The following is a 23,091-nucleotide window of genomic DNA, read 5'->3' on the forward strand; positions in this document are numbered from 1 at the left end:
ATATTCCTATTTAGCCAAATATAAATAGGAAAAAGACTGATTTCTAACACCTATTTTTTCATGATTATTAAATAAAAATAAGTAACTTAAACTCAGGTCATTAGAGCTGAGCCTCCAAATGGGTTTCTGAGGCTGTAAAGTGGATGGGGGACACCTCCCACCTTTCTCCCAAGGAGCTGCTGGGTGGCCTTTGGGTTAGCAGCACAACTCTCCACTGTATCACCAGCACTCCCTGAATATGAAAAATTTTCTCCTAAATCAACATTTATACATCAACGTTATTTCACTTCTTCCAGAAATCAAAGTCAACTTACAAAAGCTTCCTTTTTATAGCTACGTGCAAATCCACAGCCCTGACACAAATTTCATTTAAAAATAAAGCATTGGTGAATAGAAAGAACAAGAACAGTAAAAATAGCTATTCTTTGAAAAAAAAGTAAATATAACATCTTCACTTGGTTTCTTTTAATCGTGACTCATAGCTGTATCACTTACCGGAATGTAATAAATGCCCATCTTAGGGGTTTCATTGCCAGTAAAAAGCATTCCTAAAAAGAAACACAAAGAAAAAGGTAAACACATGGAGAAAAGTGCCCTTTTCTATTTATGTTCTAAAATGCTTGAAGTAAAAATGAATCTGTATACAGTGCAAAAAATAAGAGTACAAAGAAGTCAGGTGTCCATGAATAAGGTTGTAGACATCAATCCTGAACTTTCCTAGTTGTAAGACCCAATAAAACACTAACCCTTTAGACAAGACAACTTCTATCATAAAATTCTCACATCTCTATAAAGCTTGCCATCATTTGTAAAGGGGAACGTTCAGGCACAGAAATAAAGTAGTTAGAGCGTCAAAGTGTTCCAAGAGCCTTTAGCCATTTATTTATTTATTTACAATAAGAAGAAAGGCTTCCTCTTGTTAATCAGGAATCAAAGAATAGAGGTTAAAAAAAAAAAAAAAGAATGGAGGTAAAGCATTTTCTACAAAATGTCATGGAAAGTAGCTTTTAATTTGCTTGTTCAATGGCTTTCACATCATTATAAACAAACACAAAAATACAAAAGGGCTTTAAACAACATATCAATAATTATGTTGAAACCACAGGAGAGGAATATGAAAAAAATTCCAAACTGGAGACATATACTGGTAAAGGTCCATGTCCCTAAAATTTCAATTGACACTTGAATTGAAAAAAAAGTGAATCAAGAAAAATGCTATGTGTAACTACACCAGAAAAGATGTGGACAGAATCCACTAGTCTTTAAGAAAATAATGCGCTCATAATGAACTTTAACACTCTGAACCAACCAGGAGGGTTAATAACTCAGTATCCCTGAGATCATTATTTCTGTTGTTAGGTGTCCTCCATGACTCACAGGGATCCCATGAACACTAGATCGGAATCTTGACGTATCTTGTGCCATCTTCACCTCTCCAATATTCTTGAGTACACTGAATACAGTCACTGTGCCAATCTAGCTCTCTGAAGATCTTCCTCTCCTTTGCTGACTCTCCACCTTTTCAAAGATGTTGTCTCTCTCCAGGGATTGGCCTCTTTTAACAAGTCTCAAATTTCCTGGCATAGACTGGTGAGCACTTCCTAGGCTGCACTTGTTAGCTGAAACATCAACTGCTATATCCCACTGTCAGCACCAGTCTATGCCAGGAAATTTGGAAGACAATGACTGGTCAGCTGATTAAAAGAGATCTTTTTATGTTCCCATTTCTAAGAAAGGTGGTCCAATAAAACGTGGAAATTATTGAACAATATAATTAATATTACATGCAAGCAAAATACTGCTGAAGATCATCTGAAACAGCTAGAAAGGTACATAAATAAGGAAATGCCAACAGTTCAAGAAGGATTTAGAAAAGGCGGTGACACCAAGCATATCAGTGCTGATGTCAAATGGATCTTTGCTGAAACTAAACAGTATCAGAAGAATGTCTATTTGTGCTTTATTGACTATGTAAAGGCATTTGACTATGTGGCTAACATCCTTTGACTGTCACGCATTTGACTGTATGACAGGTTATAGCTAACACTGACTGAGAATAATGGGAATCCCAGAACACTTATGTGTGTTCATGTAAAACCTATACCTAGGCTGTTAAGCAAAGAGAGCAAGGGAACAACTAAGAAAAGAGTGTGTCAGGGTTGTATCCTCTTTACATACCTATTAAATCTGTATGCAGATTATTCGAGAAGCTAGACTCTATGAAGAAGAATGTGTCATCGAGATCAAAGGAAGATTCATCAATAACCTGCATTGTGCAGATTATACAATCTAGTAAAGTGAGGACTTGAAGCACTTGTTACAGAAGATACAAGAATACAGCCTTCAGTATGGATTATATCTCAAAGTCAAGAAAACAAAAATTCTTACCACTGGACCAATAAGTAGCATCATGATAGATGGAGGGGAGAAAAATTAAAGCTGTCAATGATTTCACCTTACTTGTATTCACAATCAGCACCCGTGGTACAAGCATCAGGAGACATACTGCACTGGGAAAACAGACAGTCAGGGACCTCTCCAAATTATTAAGGAGCAATGATGCTGGTTCGAGGATCCAAGTGTGCCTGATTCAGGCCATGGTCTTTCTAATCACTTGCTAAGCATCTGAGAGCTGGACAATGAATAAGGATGACAGAAGAAGAATTGATGCCACTGAACTGTGATATTGGAGAAAAGCACTGACTATCCCATGGATTGCCAAAAGAACAAACAAAGGTGTTTTAGAGTGCAGCCAGAGTGTTCCTTGGAGGCAAAGATAATAGAGCTTTGCCTCGCATACTTTGGGCATGTTGCTAGGAGATGCTATTCCTTGGAGAGGTACATCATGCTTGGATAAGTGGAGGGTCAGCAAAAGAGAAGACCCTCAATCATATGGACTGACACAGTGACTGCTGCAATGGGCTCTGTTGTGTCAGGAAGTGTGAAGATGGCACATGATTGGGTTCAGATCTGTTGTTCATAGGGTCACTATGGGTCGTACTCAACTCAATGGCACCTAACAACAGCAACAACAACAACAGGGCCAAAAATATGTGAAATGAAGTTTCTCAATCCTTCCCTCTAAGAGCACTCTGGTTGTGCGTTCCTCAAAATTCATCTTTTGGCAGTTCACAGGATATTCAGCACCCTTCTCCAACACCACTCAAAGGCATCAATTCTTCCTGTTATCTTTATTCACTTCCTAAATTTCAGATGCGTTGCAAATAACTCAAAAGATCAGATCAAATGTATCTTAGTCTTCAAACTGCTGTTCTGCTTTTCAGTACTTTAGAGAAGTCCATGACAGCAGATTTTCCCAAATGCAACATGTCTCTTGATGTTTTGGCTACTGTTACCAGAGTGCTGATTGTGGATCCAAGTAAGAGGAAATAAAAGACAATTTTGATCTTTCATTCATCAATCATGGTTCTATGGTGAGGTTTTTTTTCCCCCCTTCCTGATGTTGAGACATAATCCATATTGAGCGCTGTCGTCTTTGATTTTCTACAGCAAGTGTTTCAAGTCCTCTTCAGTTTCATCAAAGCTATATCATTTACATAAATGCAGGTTGTTGAAGAATCTTCCTCCAATTTCTGAAGGCATGTTCTTCTCTCCATCAAGTCCATCCTTAATGATTTGTTCACCATACAGACTGAGTAGGTATGGGGCAAGGATACAACTCTTCATATATCTTTGATTTTTAGTCCATGCAGTGCTCCCCTGTTCTGTTCACAACAGCTTCTTGATCTACCAGTTTCAAATAAGCACAATTAAGTAAGTACCCTAGGACTCTCCTTTCTGTCAATGGGAGCCATAATGTTATGATCCACACAGTCAAATTCATTTGCATAGTCAACTAAAAACACAAATAGATATCCTTCTGATATTCTCTGCTTCCAGCTAAGTTTCCTCTGACATCAACAGTGATATCCTGCATGCCACTGTTTCTTCTAAATCTAGCTTGAATTTTTAGCAGTTTAGGTTACTATTCTAGCCATTTTTCTTTTTTTTTTACAATCTTCAGCAAGATTTTATTTGCATGTGATATTAATGGTATTGCTTAATAATTTCCACAGTCTATTGGATCATCTTTTCGGGGAATCAGAACAAGCATGGCTCTTTCCCAGTCATCAGGTTAAGTAGCTTGTCTTCCAAATTTCTTGGCAGAGTCAGGTGAGCATGCCCATGGCTGCATGTGTTTGTTGAAATAGGTCAACTGTTGGGATCTTGTATTTTTGCCTTATGCAGCTTGAACTTCTTTCTTCATTACCATTATTCTTGATCATATGCTACTTCCTAAAATGTTTCCATATTAGCCAATTCTTTTTGGTATGTTGTTGTTGTTGTTATGTGCCGTCAAGCCGTTTGTGACTCATAGCGACCCTATGTACAACAGCCCTAAACCGTGCTCTATCCTGTGCCAATCTCATTGCCTCTGACACATCCATCCCAATTACCCCAGTCCCTGAATCAATCCACCTCATAGAGGGTCTTCCCCTCCTGTGATGTCCCTCCACTCTACCCAGCATGATGTCCCTCTCTAAAGACCTGTCTTTTTGGTATAGTGACTGTATATTCCTTTGATGCTTCCTACATCATTCAAGATTTTTTTTTTCAAGCTTATTCATTAACTTTATATCATTCAAGATTTTATCCATAGCATCCTTCAGCGTTGCAATTTAAGACTTGAATTTGTTCTTCTAGTTTGAGAAACACTGAGCGAGCTTTGCCTTTTTATTTTCTAACTCTAGCTCTTTGTACATTTTGTTAAAGTACTTTGCTTTGTCTTTCTCAAGCTGTCCTGTAAAATTTTCTATTTCTTTCTTTAACTTTGGCATTTCTTCCGTTTATTTGGGCCCTGTCAGTATTCAAGTGCAATTTGGAGAGTCTCTTCTGACATGCATTCTGGTCTTTTCTCCCCACCCACAGTCTTTGTAATGGCCTTTTGCTTTCTTCATGGAAAATATCCCATGTCATCAAATTAAGAGGTAATTTTCTGGCATTCAAGAAAAACTTTGCAATAATTTAGTAGCAACAGTAACCTACCCATTATTCTATTATACTATTCAATATAAAGTATTTACACATGCAAATTTTCTTCTCTTTTTTTTGCCACATTTGTAATCTACTCCCCAGAGCCTCTTGAAACAAGCTTACATGGTAATATGCAACTGTCAGGACTAATCATAGCCTAGGCTCTAGACAAAAACATTTTAAATTAATGTTAAATCAACAAACATTTGAACAGGCCTTTATAGTTTGCTGAGCACTTCTCTGGGTCAATATAAGCATGTGACAATTTTCTGAATAAGAAATATCATCACTTCTGTATTAGAAAAAGATTTGCTCAATGAGAGTGCGTTACCACAAAGCTAGTGAATTTTAAAGTTAAAATGCAAACTTAAGTCCTTGTTTTACTACTTTTACAGACCCAATTATATTCTTTTAAAATTCTATTTGCACAATATAGTAGAAAAACCATTCAAGATCTCTGGATTATCATCAACATAATCATAATTAAGCACACTTAAATACAAAAAGCAATGATTTGCTCATATACTGTATTATGAACTATTAAAATTTTTTGCTGTTTTTCATTTGTAGTACAAAATATTTTAAAGTTATTATTTTTAAGTCTGTTATAGAATAGAAATGCAGAGATAACGAGCCAATTAACACTCAATCTGAAAGCAAGGGTTCAAGCATATCTCAGCAGAATCACATCTTGCAATTATATCAAAAAGTGTGAGATAGCCCAGAAAGAGAAACCAAAAGTGTACCAAAAAAAAAACCCCACAAAAATCCCCACCATAAAAGTATATAAAAGCACTCAGCTGTGTCCAGAAAAGCAAATATACTTATCTAATTTAGGGTAAAATAAAAATCTGATCTTATTTCAAAGCTTGAAGCACCTATAAAATCTTTCATTTCAATACACTTTCCTTTTCCTGTTGGCATGATGAGAAGATATAATCCCTTCTAACTGCTATCATTTTTTATTAATAACAGCATGGCCAATGCTTCACCAATGTCTTTAGACTTAACTAAAAAAAGAGTTCTGAAGACAGAAAATACGTATTTTAACTAGAAAGAAGGTCCCTGACAAAAACATCTTCTGAAATGATCTTCCTTGGTTCATGCCAATAACCATTCCACAAGGAAACATAAGCACACCTATCAAATCAACCACATACAAAGCCCTAACTTGATCACATTAAATCATCCAAAATGATGTCTGGTACATTGCTTTCTACAATGGTGCGGTATCTAACTTACCCATATGTTACCTAATGATACAAGATGATCCACTGCCAAACTAATTTGGAGAGGATGGATCACCACCAAAACTAACTCAATTTTTCAATTACGAGTAAGCACAATGAACAAAGCGCAGGGAATATGAGGAATTGTTAGCAAGTAGAAATGGAAAATAAAATGCTAAAAATAGTTTTAAATTAAAAAATTAAGATGATCAAAGGTCAAGGACTTAATTTGCTTAAAGTCACTACACAGCCAAAACAACAACAAAAAAGGAGTAGCTAATATTGTACTCATCTGGCTGACTCTAATGCCCAGATAACCCAAGACTCTAATGCTTCAAGAACAATCAAGGTAAAATAAAAACACTTCTTGCATAATCAAATAGTTGTTTTTAGGTGCCACCTACACAAGACCTAGAAACCCTCTGTCCAATAGAGAACACTGACTGGTGCTGCCCTACCCTTACAATCACAGATATGCTTGGGTCCATTATGGTTGCCTCTATGTCAATCTATCAGATTGGGAGTCTTCCTCTTTTTCACTGACCCTCTAATTTACCACGGGAGCTCTGCTGCCTGAGTGATAAGGAGTTGCAGGATGGTTTGAATCCACCAGCTGTCCTGCTTTAGAAAGATATGCAAGCTCCTCCTCTGTTAGTTATTGCCTTTCAAAATCGACTGGAGGGTCAGCTATGAGTCAGTTCTGACATGAAGATACATAACAACTATTCTACAAAGAAAAAAATGTGAGATGAAATCTTATCATTATTGCTTCAAAGAAAAATTCTGACTATGCTTCTTTCGACACAGATTTGTTTGTTCTTCAGTAGCACACAGTATAGTCAATATATTTCACCAACTCCAGGATTCAAAGGCTTCAATTCTTCAGTCTTTCTTATTTATTGCCCAGTTTTTTACATGCACAGGTTGGTTGCCGTTTTTGTGATGTGCTGTGGAGTGGGAACCAATTCACTGCTGACCCTTCAGCAGGTTTTCAGAGGCTATAAATCACATGGTAGAAGATTGTCCACTTTCTCCCACAGAGCAGTTGGTGGATTCAAGTAGCATTCTTTCCTTGCTACCAGGCCACTGGACTCTCTACATGCATATTAGAAAGCTGAAAATACGATGACTTGGGTCAAGTGCTCCTTAGTCTTTAAAGTGGCATCTCTGCTGTTTAAAACTTATATTTTCTGCAGTACATCTGCCCAAGCAATATGTTATCTGATTTAACTGCTGCCTCTATGGGTATTGATTGTGAATCTAAGTAAAATAAAATCCGTGTCAAAATCAATCTTTTTTCTACATTTATCACTATGTTGTTTATTAGTTCAGCTGTGAAGATTTTTGTTTTCTTTATGTTAAGGTGTAATCCACATTGAAGGTTGTAGTGTCTGAACTTCTTTACGTTCAAATAGCAAACTACTAAGAAAGTAAAATATATAGTAACATAAAATGAAAAGGTAATATAATGTTAAAAGTAAAACATAGTATTAGATACAGTATGAGTTTGACAATTTTAAATAAATGAACACAGGACACAGATAGGGAATACAGAGAAATTAATATAATATTACTTGTGGAGAAATTGTGGAAATTTATTTCCGTTTAATTATGCTTTCATATGTTTATTATTATAACAATAAAAATATAATTTGGGAGAGAATATATACCTTGAGCCAAAGAGTAGTCATCCTATATAAACTAGTACTATACAATCAAACTAGTGAAAGAATTTGAAAATAACAGTACACCAAAGCACTCACTATCTGTATCTTCTTTAGGGAGCCTGAGGACTCACTCCAACTGGATTAACAAATCAAAACTACTAAAGGAGTACTGCTCCAAGCTGTGATCTCAGGGCTCACCTCTAAACTGTTACCAGTCCATAAAACGATGACAAAAATTCAAAGAAAGTATATAGAAGCCTAGAAAATTGTTTGATCTTACAGTGATATCCAATGTGTAATTATTTTTCTGGTGCTGCATTTTTACTTTATTTACAAAAGTATCAATACACACTGGATTGGAAATTTTAAAACAAAATTCCTAGCTCTTTATCAGGTCCCTTTGAGAAGCACTGCATTAAAATACACTGTATGGATCATAGCCTTAAATAATCTTATTAATAAATACAAAACTGTGCCATAAAAGGAAAAGGCCAGAACCCCCCTATGCATAAATTCTGTTGGAAGCATGTGGAACACTTGATTTACTATAAAAGGAAAATGTGCATCAATGAATTAATGGAAATCCAAGTTCTCTATAAACTTTCATTAAAATCTCAATTAAAAATAACCCCAAAACTCAACAGCAGCCACAAATAAACAGATGACTTATTTAAAAAAAAAAACCAACACAAATGGCAGCAGCAGCCAATACATAAAAAAAAAACATGTTCCATTGGGAACATCTGCTGTCAAGGAACTTGGACTATCAGACATTAAATATGAAGACCAAAGAAGAATCAATGCCTTCAGAAGTATATGGAAAACGCCATGGACTGCCAAAATAACAAATCTGTCTTGGAGGAAGCACAATCAGTTTAGAGACAAGGATGGGAAAACTTTAGGCACATTGCGAAGAAGGACCAGTCGTAAAAAGACATTGCGCTGGGAAAGGTGGAGGAGAGCCAGCAAAAAAAAAAAAAAAAAAAAGGAAGGCTCTCAAGATGGACTGACAGTGACCGCAACAATGGGCTCAAGCAAAGCAAAGAGCGTGAGGATACAACAGGACAGGGCGAGATGTTGATCTGTGCTTCATAGGGTCACTAGGAGTTGTAGCTGACAACTAACCTAACAACACATAACGACACCTAACAACATCAGGTACGAGGGAATTGTTTGTTTTCTAGTATTAACAAAGTACTGACAGAATTGAAGACTACTTCACACTAAATAACCCAAGTGTGTTACATGTTGGACTGCTAAATGAATCTGTCAGCCAATTCACACAAGAAAGATAATATGATCTCCTTACAAAGGTTTATAGTCTCAGAAACCCAATGAAAGGTATCCATGAGGTCAGAAATGACCCGAAGCAGTGGGTTTGAGTTTCATATCAAAAACATAGGCAGTCTCCATTAGTTCTACAAAGCAGGCGAGGAAACGAAGTTCAGATAATCTGCATGATTATTTAAACGTGAATTATTAAAAAATCTAATTATTGTCAAGTCAGTTGTGTTACAGCTTCAGAAGGTTTTCAGCGGTTGTAAATCACATGGGATAAGACTGCCTGTCTTTCTCCTGTGGACCACTGATAGATTAGAACTGCCGGAGGTGCTATCTTTGGGTTAAAAGCACAATTCCCTATAAACTACAAGCACCAAAGTTTTCTAAACATGAATTACCGTTATTGTCTACCATCAAGTTGGAAATGACTCACAGCTGACCCCCCCAGTGGGTTTTCAGATGTCCACCTTTTTCTTTCCACCAACAGTCTTGAAACCACTGGTTTCTTTTCCACAAATCTGAGATGCGGCTCAGACAAATGAATGGATCCAACACAAATCAAAGTCTTAGATGCAAGCCACCTCCTAAGTACCATGTCCTACAAAAGGAGCAGTTGCTCAATGCACATATACTGAATAAATGACTGAATGAACCACCACCACGATCATAAAACGAGAAGGGGAAGGTGGAATAATTTCTCAATAACCTGAGCAGTCATAGTATTAGGGGAAAACCTGAACAAACAATAATCATTTAGACTCTAATTACTCTGAAATGAGTAAACAGATTTTTTAAAAGGCTGTTTTAACTTTTCTTAAATATTATTAATCTTATAATGATGAACCAAAAAAATATACAGAGTAGCATTAAAGGAAAGGGTGTGGCGAGGGAAGGGTAATAAAACATATGAACGAATCATGCGCAGATCCAAGCCACAATGGTGAGAGGTTCTTGTCCTACTGTGCTTGCTATCTTAGGAAATACCTCATTCACTCCCTCATTGCTGTCGAGTCAGAACTGACTCATTGCCTACAGTGGGTTAAAGAGGCTATAACTCACGTGAAGAGGAGACTCATTTTCTCTTAAACAGCCACTGCTGGGTTCTACCTCCTGCGTTCGGGCCAGCAGATTAATTATGTATCTACTTTTTACATGCTTATCTTTTTATAAGAACAATCATTTTTCTTTCCCAAACATCACTGTTAAAGAGTTTTCTTTTCAGAAGTGTCCTTTATAATGAAGAGATATGATGGTCATCATCTTAAAGTGATATAACTTATACATTATCACTGATACTGGGATGATGTGATATAGTGACATCTAACACAAAGGATGCAGCATTCCTACGAATTATTTTTGTCCAAAACTATTGAATCTAAAGTTAATCAAGTCTTTGGACTTCATCTCTATTTTGAAAAAACTACTGGGGCTGGAGGATGAAGTTTAATAATGTTATGAGAAACAATCAAACAAGTCCAGAGTGAAGGACATCATTAGACAAGTCTAATGTTTTAAAAAGTGGGTTGCCTTCTTGAGTTTCAAATACATACAAGACTGCTACCGTCACATCTCAATATTCCATGATGAAATTTTGTTTGTTACTCTCATTCCCTTTCTTTTCATTTAGAGCCAGAATAAAGTTTTATTTTTTTAAAAAACCCCACACCAACATTATGGAGAAAAAAGAAAAAGAAGATGAGGAACTATTCTGGATTTAAAAAGAACTAACAGCTGCTCTGATGGAGAAGGAGGGACAATCTCCTCCTGAACCAGTCAGATCTGACTTGACGGTACATACACAAAATAATAATAAAGCAAAAAACAAAAATACAAAGAACTAGCAGCCTAACAGGGAGCTCCGCTGGCCTAGTGGCAAGAAACTGCACTGCAATCCCAAAGTCACAGGGTTCGAGTTCACCATTTGTTTCGCAGGACAAGGATGGGCAATCTCTTTCCATGTGATTCATTCCTCTGAAAACTCGCTGGGGGGCCAGCTATGGGTGGTTTGACTCAACAGCACACAACACCACCACAATAGAGATATAACAACTGAAAGTAATGCAAAAACCTTAATTAGAACCTGGATCCACTGTGAGGGCTTGAAAGAGTGCATTTAAAAAAAAAATGGAACATGTATAGGTGTGACAATGGTGCATCAAGTAAGTTCTGATATATGGCAATCTCTCGTACACCAGAGTAGAATTCATTAAGATTTTCAAAGACCATTTTTTTTTTGGCAGTCAATCACCAGGCCTTTCTTCTAAGGTCCTGCAGGGTGGACTGGAACTTCTAAACTTTAGATTATCAGTCAAGCATGTTAATCATTTGCACTAGCAACAGATTCCTTAATAATGATACTTTTCAGATGAATGTCTTTATTCTTGTGAGACAGATGCTAAATTAGAGAAGAAAAGCTACCATATCTACAGCTCACTTTTAAGTAACTCCCCCCAAACTGGACCACTACTGCTCCTTCATTAGTCACTGTTGTTATTGTTGTTGTGTACCACTGAGTTGGGACTGACCCACAGCTGACCCTCCAGTGGGTTTTCAGAGGCAGTTTTAATCACACGGGAGGAGGGTGACCTGTTTTCTCCGGTGAATAGTAGCTGAAATGTGTGCCTTTGGGATTCTAATTCTAGCACAGCTCCTTAAAATTACCTTGAGACTTTTACCCCCATATTTTCTCTTACCATCAAGCTGGAATCTACTCATATCTGACCCTCCATTAGGTTTCCAGACTATAAATCACGTAAGAGGAGATTGCCTATCTCCTGAGGAACAGGTAGTGGATTCAAATCATGTGCCTTTGGGTTCACAGTGCAATTCCAGAATTCCCACATATTAGAATTACTAAATTACACCCTGAAACTTACAGCGTCCCTTTTCAGCAGGAAGTAGCTAAGAGAATACGCCGTCCCCTTTTCCTTTTGAATCAAGGTGAAATCTCTCTCAGGGAGGAGTGATAGGGAATGGCAAAGGACACACTGACAAAGGAGATTAATCAGAACTGGTTTTGACAAGCACTGTGGCAATGGGACAATTAAAACAGACTTTCAAGGAAAAAAAAAGAGCGGAATGAACTGGTGGGCGGGTAGAGAAAATAGTGCAACAATGAATGAATGGAAATCCAAAATCTCTGTAAATGTTTATTAAAATTAATAAAATAAAATTTTTAAAAAAGAATTACTAAATTTAAAAAAAAATCCAAAACTGATAAAAGAACTGAGGGTAGGGGTGTGGAATAACTGAGACTCTAAGAAATAGTTGGTAAGAAAGCAAAATGGAGTACCTGAAGGTTTCTTAATAATTTTAACCATATATTTAACTTAAGACCATATTACTAATCAAAACTTATATTCACACCAAAATCTATATATAAATATTTATGGCACTTTTATTCCTAAACTACAAAAACTGTAACTTAAAGTCATTTAGCTAGTGACTGGATGGATAAATTGTAGTCCAAGTAAAACAACAGAATACTGTTTTACTGGGCAATAAAAAGAAATGAGCTACTGATATATGCATGGTTAGCCTCAATGATTCTCAAATATATTTATCCTTAAGTAAAAGAAGGTTGACTTAAAGTTATATACAAGTGTGGATGCACTAAAAGATGGATGAAACACGAAAACATTAAGCTATGTAAAAGAATTGGTCACGAACAGCCACCTATCATCTGACTTCAATTATGTGAATTGTCTACAATAGGAAAAGCATACAAATGGGAAACAGGCGAGTAGCTGTCTAGGGTTAAGAAAGTTGGTGAAAAATGCAATGTGAGTTCTAAAGTTAATGGGGTTTCATTTAGGGGTCATAAAAATGCTCTAAAATGGAATGATATTGTACAACTCTGTAAATATACTAAAAATTATTAGTGTGCATTTAAAATATTCACTTGATGGTACGTGAACTACATCTTAATAAAGCTAGAAAATAGCAGTGAGGGGAAGAATGGGACAAAATAACTTCTCCTTTCTATGAATTAATAATAATGACCAGAAGCTGGCACACTTTTCTATAAGCACCTAAGTATTTTTCTATAAAATACTGTCACAGAAACTCTTCATCTATGCTATAATACAGAAACATCCAGATATATCTAAATGAATGTGTTCACAACTTTCTTTATGCTAAAAGATACTGATATTTGAATTTCATTTTATTTCCATATACTATGGAAATGGTACTTTTACATTTTTTTTTCAACAACTTAAAAATTTTAAATTCATTCTAGTTCATCAGCCAAACAGAAACAAGTGGTGGCAGATTTGGTTCACAAGTACCGCTTGTCAAGCCCTGGTATGTTGCTGTGATGCAGTCAAGATGACTACAACTCAGGGACCCTATAAACGACAAATGTAAACCTTGTCCTATCCTGCACCATCTTCCTAATCTCTAATCACTGGTATAAATTCTTTTTCAATCTTATTTTAAATGTTTTCCACACAAATTATCATTTTTATTAAAATTAATTTCTCAATTACTCTCAATTATTAAAAATGTGTTGCTGTCGATTGCTGTTGAGTCAAACGCAACTCATAACAACTCTATGAACAAAAGACCTCATACCTTTCCATAACTATCATCAATTCTAAGTTCATAGAGTTTCCAGAGGCATGTTGGTTTAGGAAGTGGATGTCACTCCTGCTTCCAAACCTGTTTTACAACTGGGAGCTCCACTAAACACTATCCACATTGGGAAACCATTCTGGTATTTAATACTCCAATGGTACAAGGTTCAGCATGACAGCAACCCAGGTTACTTCATAATGCACATTGACAAAGAGTGATTTACAAAGTGGAAGAGTGTTCCTTCAGACATAACAGCATTAGTTTCATTTAGCACTGGTTAAGTGTTGTCAAGTCGAACATAACTGAGAGTAGGTTTTGCACAAAAAACCTGAACTCTGTTCTATAACTAACATAATTTCTGTACAGAAACCTGTTCTATAACTAACATCATTTCTGTACATTTTATAGAGTTTAGAGAGTTTGTAGAGTTTCCAGAGGCACCTCATTTAGGACGTGGATGCCACTACTGCTTCCCAGCGTAAATCAATCTGGAAGCTCATCCAAACCTTGTGCATAGTGAGTAACCATTATGGTATTTGACAAGACTATGGGACAGTGTGCAGCATCACAGCAACACCAAGATGTTCAGTCCAGCAATAGGCAAAAGACTGCTGTTTCGTTTAAGGAATATTCACTCAAAAATTAATAAATTTGGCCTGAGGACCGCTGGCCCGAGGGCCCCGTGGGGTTTTAAAGCCACACCTTTGAGCAGATCTCCACACTACGCAAAGGCTCAAGGACACCCACTCTTGAGGGGAAAAGAGCAGTAATACACATCAGACACAACCCCAAAAACTTCTCTCACATGCCCAATAAGAACTGCCATCAGATACAGCAAACAGCCAAAATCCCCATTATTAAAAATATAATTACAAATATCTAGACAATCAAAGCGTGATAAGCATACTGATATTATAAACATATTGATATTTATTAAAGACATGTCCTGGATTGCTTTTCAAAAGAAACATTTCTAATTTTCATTGAGAAACATGCATTACTTTTATCATGAAAAATCAATTTCCATTTTAAGATCCAGGAAAAAATAAGCTAAACAAGTATTTCAGATGTGTTCATTGTTCATGTTGTGTCTTTGAAGTGAGTACAACTCCTTATGACCCTAAGAACAGTGTTGAACCCACCCGTATCCTGCACCTTCACCAACATCTCAGACACACTAGATCCTATTGCTATTGTCACCATATCAATCCACCTCGTTGAGCGTCTTCCTCTCTTCCACTGAGCCTCCATCTTTCCAAGCATGAAGTTCTTCTCCAAGACCTAGCCCCACCTAACAATATGCCCAAAGTATGTGAGACAGAGTTTCACCATCCTTGCCTCCAAGCAGCACCGTGGTTCCACTTTCTCCAGGACACCTTTGTTTATTCTCTTGATAGTCCAATACCCTTCTTCAACACCACAACTGAAAGACACCGATTCTTCTTTCCTCTTTAGTCACTGTCCAACTTTCAGATGCACAACAAGCAATTGAGAAGAACAGGGTTTGGATCAGTCAAATCTTAGTACATAAACTGACATTGTTGCTCGTTAGTACGTGGGAGAAGTCCTTGACAGCAACTTTTCCTAGCACAACTTGTCTTGATTTCTTGACTGCTGTAACCAACGTTGTTGATTGTGATTCAAGTAAGATAAAGTTGTTAAGAACGTCAATCTTAGGGGAGCTCTGGTGGCCTAGTGGCAAGAAACTGCACTGCGATCCCAGAGGCGCACGGTTCAAATCCACCAGATGCTCTGCCGGGAAAAGGAGGGACAATCTCCTCCTGTACCAGTCAGATCCGATTTGACGGTACACACACACACAAAATAATAAATTTAAAAAAAAAAAAAAAAAGAACGTCAATCTTTTCTCAATATATCATAATGTTGCCTACTGGTCCAGTGGTAAGGATTTTTATATTCTTGATGTTGAGATGTAATCCATATTGAAAGCTGTAGTTCTTGATCTTCTGCAGCAAGTGTTTCAAGTCTCCTCACATGCAGCAAGCAATGTTGTGTCTCTGAATAGCGCAAGCTGTTGATGAAGTCTGTCTCTGATCTTGATGGCACATTTTTCTTCCTAAAGTCCAACTTCACAGCCCTTACACATCTTTCTTGATTTTAAACCATGTAGTGTTCCCTTGCTCTGTTTGGACAATAGCTTCTTGGTAGGTATAGGTTTTATATGAGCATTAGTAAGTGTTCTGGGTTTCTCCTTCTTCTCAATGTTATCCATAATTTGTTATGATCCATAGAGTCAAATGTCTGCATCTAGTCACCAAAACAGACATTTTCTGGTGGTATTCTCTGATTTCTGCTCAGACTCATCTGACATCAACAACACTATCTCTGGTGTCATGGCGTCTTCTAAATACTAATTAGCATTCGTTCATCTTCATTGTAAGCTTCAGACACTAGTAGGCTGGGTCAGGAGTCTCTACTGTCTAACATATGAAGCTCATTGTCTTCAGACTAAAAATTTATCACTGTTGAATTGGTTCAGAGTACCCCTCCTTTGGGTTTCCAAAACTGCAAACCACAACAGAAGACTCTCTCCTTCAGAGCTGCTGGTGAATTTGAACCACTGAAGATGCACAGCCTTTGAGTTAGCAGCACAACTCACAACCTGAGGCCTCTTCTCCTCAGTCCTTGTCATTTCAACACCTGAGTCATTGCTGTTAGGAGCAGTTAGCTGAGTTGGCTTCCAAGTCATAGTGATCCTATGCCCAAAGGTCTAAATCTTTCACTAAGCTTGCACCTTTGTCAAAATCTCCATTGTGCCATGTCCACTGTCATAGTCACTGTATCAAACCATCTCGTTGAGGGTCTTGCTTTCTTTTACCAACCCTCTAATTTTCCAAGCATGTACTTTCCCATTACTCGTCCCCTCCTGATCATACGTTCAAAGTACAGGAATCAAAAAGTGCAAACAATCCAACAGGTCATTCAAGGGCCTCCACAACCTGTCTACCTATCTTCATATTTTATTTCCCTAAGTTTAGCTTTCTCATAACCACAAGAGCTCCAGTCACATTAAGTCCCTTGCTGTTCTCAAATAAACCCCAGGTGTCCTATCCTTTTAGCTCCTCCTTATGCTCTTCTCTCATGTAGGTCATCTCTTCCACTGACTCTCGAGCTAAATCTCATTCACCTTTCAAAATGCAAGCAAATGAATATCCCCCGCTAGTTACTGTAGAAATCTCCCTACCATTTTGTCAAAGTGTGTTTGTACTGACACAGTGGAATTTTTTTTCCAGTATGCCTTGTATCCCTTTATCAAAATTATCTGTATACCTCTGTCCCCAGAGCTCTTCCTTGAGAAAGTAAACTATTACCACTTTTCTCTTACATCCCAAAATCTTCACAGATTTCCTGACGGTACTGCTGAACAGTGCACAATCAGAGTATACCAAAGCTAGCAGCTTTATCAACCACTGTGTATTACTAGATAACGTCAGCCTTCTCCTAATCCCTAACCTCAACTTCAACACACTATTAGTAATCACATAAAGGAGCTAGAAAACAAATTAAAACAGCATTTTACCTGCCACCCACCTATACAATGTTACAAGTTTCTACTAATATTTAGGCTGGCTGACATCTGACTCATTAAGAGTGCCATTTTATGAATCATCTCTTCTACTTCCTGCTCTTGATTTTTCCTAGTAAAGATAACATCCAATATATGTCCTAAACAAGCCAAACCTCATCTTAAAAAAGAAAATTAAAATGAGTTTAAAATCTAGTAAAGTATTGGACTTAGCAGGACCAGGCAATATTTTGTTCTATTGTAAACAGGGTTGCTATGAGACAAAGTCAACTCAACAATGCTTAACAACAAATTTGTATCAATAATGATCATTCACTACATAACGCTTACCTGAGTTGGGATAGAGGCAGACATCATTAATATCATGTTCTGGCTCCAAGGAAGTAAATATTTTTCCCTAAAAGAATAAGCAAAAACAAAAAACTTACTGAATTTAAAAGAAGATGTCTGATTGTCATACAGAGAAAATAAATTGAAAACGTAACTAATCACTGTTGTTATATAAAAAGTAAATCCCGTAACAGAAAGCAGTTTATCAAGTGCTCTCACTTTAGAGATGGGGAAACTAAGGCCCAAAGAGAAGTGACTTGCTCCAAAGAATCAAGACAGAAATTTAATAAAGTATCTTCAAAGGGTTGTTGTTAGATGTTACTCAGTCAGACCCATAGTGACCCTATGTACAAAAGATCAGAATTCTGTTCTATCCTACGACAGCTTCCTCATCTCTAATACATGTGAGCTCAGTGCTGCTGTCCCCTTGTCAATCTACCTCGTTAGGAGTCTTCCTTTCTTTTGGACCCTCTACCTTTCCAAGTATGATATTCCTTTCTAAGGAATAGCCTCTACATAGTTGTTGTTATGTGCCATCAAGTCACCTGCGATTCATAATGACTCTATGTACAACAGATCTGAATCCTGCTCTGTCTTGGGCCAACCTTATTGTCTCTGACACACCTATGCCCACTACTCCAGTCATTGACTTAGTCAGTCCATCTCATCAAGGGTTCTCCTCTCTTGAGTGGTCCCTTCACCCTCCCAAGCATGACATCCCTCTCCAAGGACTAGTCTCTTCTTGTAACATGCCCAAATAATGTCAGATGAAGCTTCAGAATCCTTGCCTCCAAGGAGCAACCTGGTTCCACCCTCTCCAGGATCAACCTTCTTGTTCTCCTTGCAGTTCATAGTATATTTAATACTCTTCTCCAACACCATAGCTTAAAGGCATCAATTCTCCTTGTATCATCCCTAGTCATTGTCCAGCTTTCTGATGCATAACACGTAATTGCGAAGATCATGGTGGCCTTGATCAGGCACACCTTAGTCTCCAGACTGAAATCACTGCTCTTCAGTACTCTGGAGAGGTCATTGACAGCAGACTTTCCCAACGCAATTTGTCTTCTAATTTCCTGGCTGCTGAAACCAAAAGTGTTGAGCTGTTAACAATCTCAGTCTCTTCGCCATCTACCATGATGTTGCCAATCAGCCCAGTGGTGAGAATCTTTTTCTTGATGTTGAACTTCAACCCATGTTGAAGACTACAGTCCTTGACTTTCTGCAGCAAGCACTTCAGGTCCTCCAGTTTCAGCAAGTAAGGTTGTGTCACCTGCATAATGTAGGTTGTTGATGAGTCTTCCTCCAATCTTGATGCCACATTCCTCTTCATTGAGCCCAGCTTCCCAGATGATCTGTTCTGCTTATAGATTGAAAAGGTATGGAGATAGGATACATCTCTGACATACATTCTTCCCAATTTTAAACCACGCAGTGTTTCCAATAAATTTTAAAATAAAATGGTAAATCAACTTTTTAAAAGAAAAGTCCTCATCATCTATAAAACATACCCTCCTTAAACTATACTCAAAAATACCCAAAGATGACAATATGGATAACATGATAAAAACAGTATCTGTTTTGCTGGTACCTCACAAGATTTTGAGGAAAATCAAGATAATGGATGTAAAAGAACTTGTATACAGAATAAAAACTCATCTGTGGCTCAACTTTTAAACAAAGGATGTTGGCAGTGATGGTGGCTGCTGTTGAGTCAAGCACAACTCATAGTGATCCTATGACTAAAAGGCCTGAAGCTTTTCATGGGCCTAAAAAAGACAAAGTCATTGCGTCAAGTTGGCTCAGAGAGTTTTCAAAAGTTTTAAAGTGCATGGGACAAAGAAGATTGCCCATCTTTGGCCTGCAAGGGGCTGATGAATTAGAACTTCCAGAGGCATGGCTTTGCCGCTAGCAGTCCAGCTCTCTACAGTCGCTTTGTGTTATATGCCATGAATCAGAACCAACTCCCAGATGACCCTCCAGTGGGTTTTTAGAGGTTATGAATGGCACAGGAGGAAAGTGACCATCTATCACCCAAAACTAGCTGGTGGGTCTACCTTGTGCTCTTTGGTTGCAGCATAACTATCCTCTAGAACTCCCTACACAGTTCATAATCTGACCAGTAACAACAGGGATGCACTCATTCCATGGAACAAACAACTATAACCGGCATCCATACCTATAAATTGTACTCCCCAATCTCATGTGATCTCAGAAGTTAAGCAGTTGGGTCTGGTTAGTATTGCTGCTGTTGTTTGTTAGGTGCTATCAATTTAAAGTCATAGAGACCTCATGAACAACAAATCTAAACCCTGTCCCATCCTGTGCCATCCTCATCATCTGACATACTTAGGCCCATTGCTATAATTCATTTCATTGAGGGTCTTCCTCTCCTTTGCTGTCCTTCTACCTTTACAAGTGTGACTTTCCAGGAACAGTCTTTCCTAACAACATGCCCCAAATAAGTGAGTTAAGATTTGTCATCCTTGCCTCCAAGGAGCACTCTGACTGCACCTTCTCCAAGATATGTATGTGTGTTCTTTTGGCAGTTCATGGGATATTCCATACTCCAACACCACAACTCGAAGGCATCAATTCTTCACTGGCATCCTTACTTGCTGTGTAGCTCTCAGGTGTGTAGCAAGTAACTGAAAAGATTATGGCCTGAGCCAGGCACACTTTAAACTGACATCACTGATCCTCAGTATTTTGGAAAGGTTCTTGCCAGCAGACTGTACTAATGTAACAAATCTTCTGATTTCTTCACTGCTGGTGCCAACGTTGTTGATTGTGGATCCAAGTGAGATGAAATCACAGATCATTTCAATCTTTGTCTATCATGATGTTGTCTATTGACCCAGGGGTGAGAATTTTCTCTTGTTGATGCTGAGATGTAATCCACATTTAAGCCTGTAGTCTCTGATCTTCTGCAGCAAGCATCTCAAGTTCTCTTTACTTTCAACAAGGAAGATTGTGCCATCTGCATAATGCAGGTTGTTGATGAGTCTTCCTTCAATCCTGATGCCACATTCTTCACAGAGTCCAGCTTCCTTGGTGTCACTGGCCTTGCTTTCCAGAACTGACAATGAAGATGGTTTTTGCATTTATAAATCATTACTAGAAAACCAACACTCTGATGTGTCTACTGCTGTTATTTTTGAGTTGAGTTTGAGGTACCCACCCCCCTTTCTTTCTTTCTTATCAATTTAACCCCATATAAACCTATGAGTGAAGACCAGAACCTCTCCATAGAATTTTCAAGGCAATGGCCTTTCAGCTAATAGGGGAGCACTTAACCTTCTATGCTACTCTGAGACTCCAATGTTACTAGCTTTTAAGAGTCAGAATTAACCAAAAAAAATTAAAAAAAAAAAAAGAGTCAGAATTAACCAAATAGCTACCAATAGCATGCAAACATTCAAGGGTCTGAAAAGAACCATCTAAATGTAACATTTACATGTAAAGGTAATAATTTCCCTTTAGGGTAAAATAGAAAAGTGTAACTTCTTCAGTATTTTAGAAATTTTTAAAAAGCAGAAGGGCATTTATTTGTGGTAATAATAACACTAGTTTTGAAGTTAGTTTGGATTAACAGAAAAAGAGCAGAGAAAGTACTAGTCCAGGACACTAAAAACACAATACATTTTCTTAAGGAAGCACTGAAAACCTTCTAAATCCAAAGTAAGCAAATGGAAACAGTGGGGCAGCTGCCTTGAAAATTATTAGGGCATTTTTTTCTAAGAATTTAGAAAAGGTGGAAGCACATCCCCTTCTCCCTAAGATAATAAAGTCGCAAGGAACCAGGAGACAGGCCAAACATACCCTGAGGATAACAGCATCTCTGCACAGATCCACAGGGAGGAAAGCAAGCTCATTAAGGACAATATCTCAGGTGGTAAAATAAAAGGAATATACATCCATTCTTCACTTATCAACATTATTAGGTTCCAAAGACCAAGTCATTATGTAAAAATTGGCATGGTATGGAAATGGAGGATGACTAAATCAAATCACTAAATGAAAGATGACTACATCATTACAAAACTGCCAAATCACATCATCACATAACTGTCAAATGGCACCACTATACAACGACCAAATTCCATCATTACTTAACTGCTATCATTACTTAATGGCCATTGAAAATCAGTCTCAAGCTGACACATAACTTTAATCAGCACTAGCTAACTCTCCCCCTAGATTGTCTGTCACTGCCAGACTTAAATAATTAACAGGTAAAATATTCAAGTAATTTTTTTTTTACTACTGACATAATGGGAAGTCGACTAGCTGGCTGGTAGTCATCTTAATGGTGCTTTCGTCTTGATGGTGGTCAGGCAAGGAAGTTTCTGGAGTTCTTTTTGTTGTGTTACTGTTCTTTCCCCTGCCTCCCGCCCCCATCAAATGTGGTGGCCCTTGAATCTTAGACTAAGGGTAAGGGTGGCACCCTGCTCGAGGGCCTGGATTTAAAATCCTGTAGGGCTTGCGGCCCTAGGGCCTAATTTGTTAGTTTTAATGGAATACTCTTTAAAACACACAGCAATCATTTGTCTATTTATTGTACTGAACAACTTGGAGTTGCTGTGATGCTGAAATATTATCCCATAGACATGTCAAATACCATAATGGTTACCCATAATGTACAATGATTGGATGAGCTTCCAGACTGATTCATGTTGGGAAGCAGGAGTGGCATCCACTTCCTAAACTAGGTGCCTCTGGAGACTCTGCAAACTATTATAAATATACAGAAATTATGTTAATTATAGAAGACAGTTTAGGTCTTTTGTGCAAAGCCTATGCTGAGTCATATTTGACCCGACAACACTTAACCACTGCTAAATGAGACTAGTGCTGTTATATCTGGAGGAACATTCTTCCACTTTGCACATCACTCTTTGTCAATGTGCTATATGAGGTAATCTAGATTTGCTATGATGCTAAACCTTGTGCCATGGGAATATAAAATATCAGAATGGTTTTCCATTGTGGACAGTGTTTGGTGGAGCTCCCAGTTGTAAAACAGGTTGAGAAGCAGGAGGGGCATCCACTCCCTAAACTACATGCCTCTGCAAACTCTATGAACTTGGAGAAACAAAAATAGCTAAGGAAAGGCATTAGGTCTTTTGTTCATATAGTCCCTATGAGTCGACCTCAACTCAACAGTAACCAACAACAACAATAATGTAATAAATGGTGAATAACAAAAGAGCCTGTAAGGAAGGAGTAGGTGTAAAGGGACAAGAAGCTAGAAATTTTGACCAAAAATTTTGACAAAGCAACTTTTATATACTTAATCACTTATTTGAAATAAACTCTTCCTATTCCCTCAAAATATTTTAAAATATAAAAGGAAAGCAAAAACTGGGTTAAAATTAGTAAGACAGATTTACTGTTTTCAAATGATGTTTGGAGTTAAGGTAAT

The 23,091-nt window shown here is 37.6% G+C and overlaps 1 protein-coding gene across 3 annotated transcripts in view; it reads right to left on the minus strand.

The window, feature by feature from the left end:
* Window positions 1-23,091, minus strand: part of NOL10 (nucleolar protein 10) — a 128,654-nt gene that overhangs the window by 79,528 nt on the left and 26,035 nt on the right. For all 3 annotated transcript variants that reach the window (XM_006898210.1, XM_006898211.1, XM_006898212.1), the window contains 2 exons: window positions 17,667-17,733; window positions 496-548 (listed from right to left, as the gene is read on the minus strand). In XM_006898210.1, the coding sequence (XP_006898272.1) occupies window positions 496-548; window positions 17,667-17,733 (120 nt within the window). The remainder of the gene's footprint in view (window positions 1-495; window positions 549-17,666; window positions 17,734-23,091) is intronic.

Source organism: Elephantulus edwardii, unplaced genomic scaffold, assembly GCF_000299155.1.
Source record: "Elephantulus edwardii isolate Elephantulus edwardi_28Jun2011 unplaced genomic scaffold, EleEdw1.0 scaffold00223, whole genome shotgun sequence".
In the NCBI taxonomy this organism is placed as follows: Eukaryota; Metazoa; Chordata; class Mammalia; order Macroscelidea; family Macroscelididae; genus Elephantulus; species Elephantulus edwardii.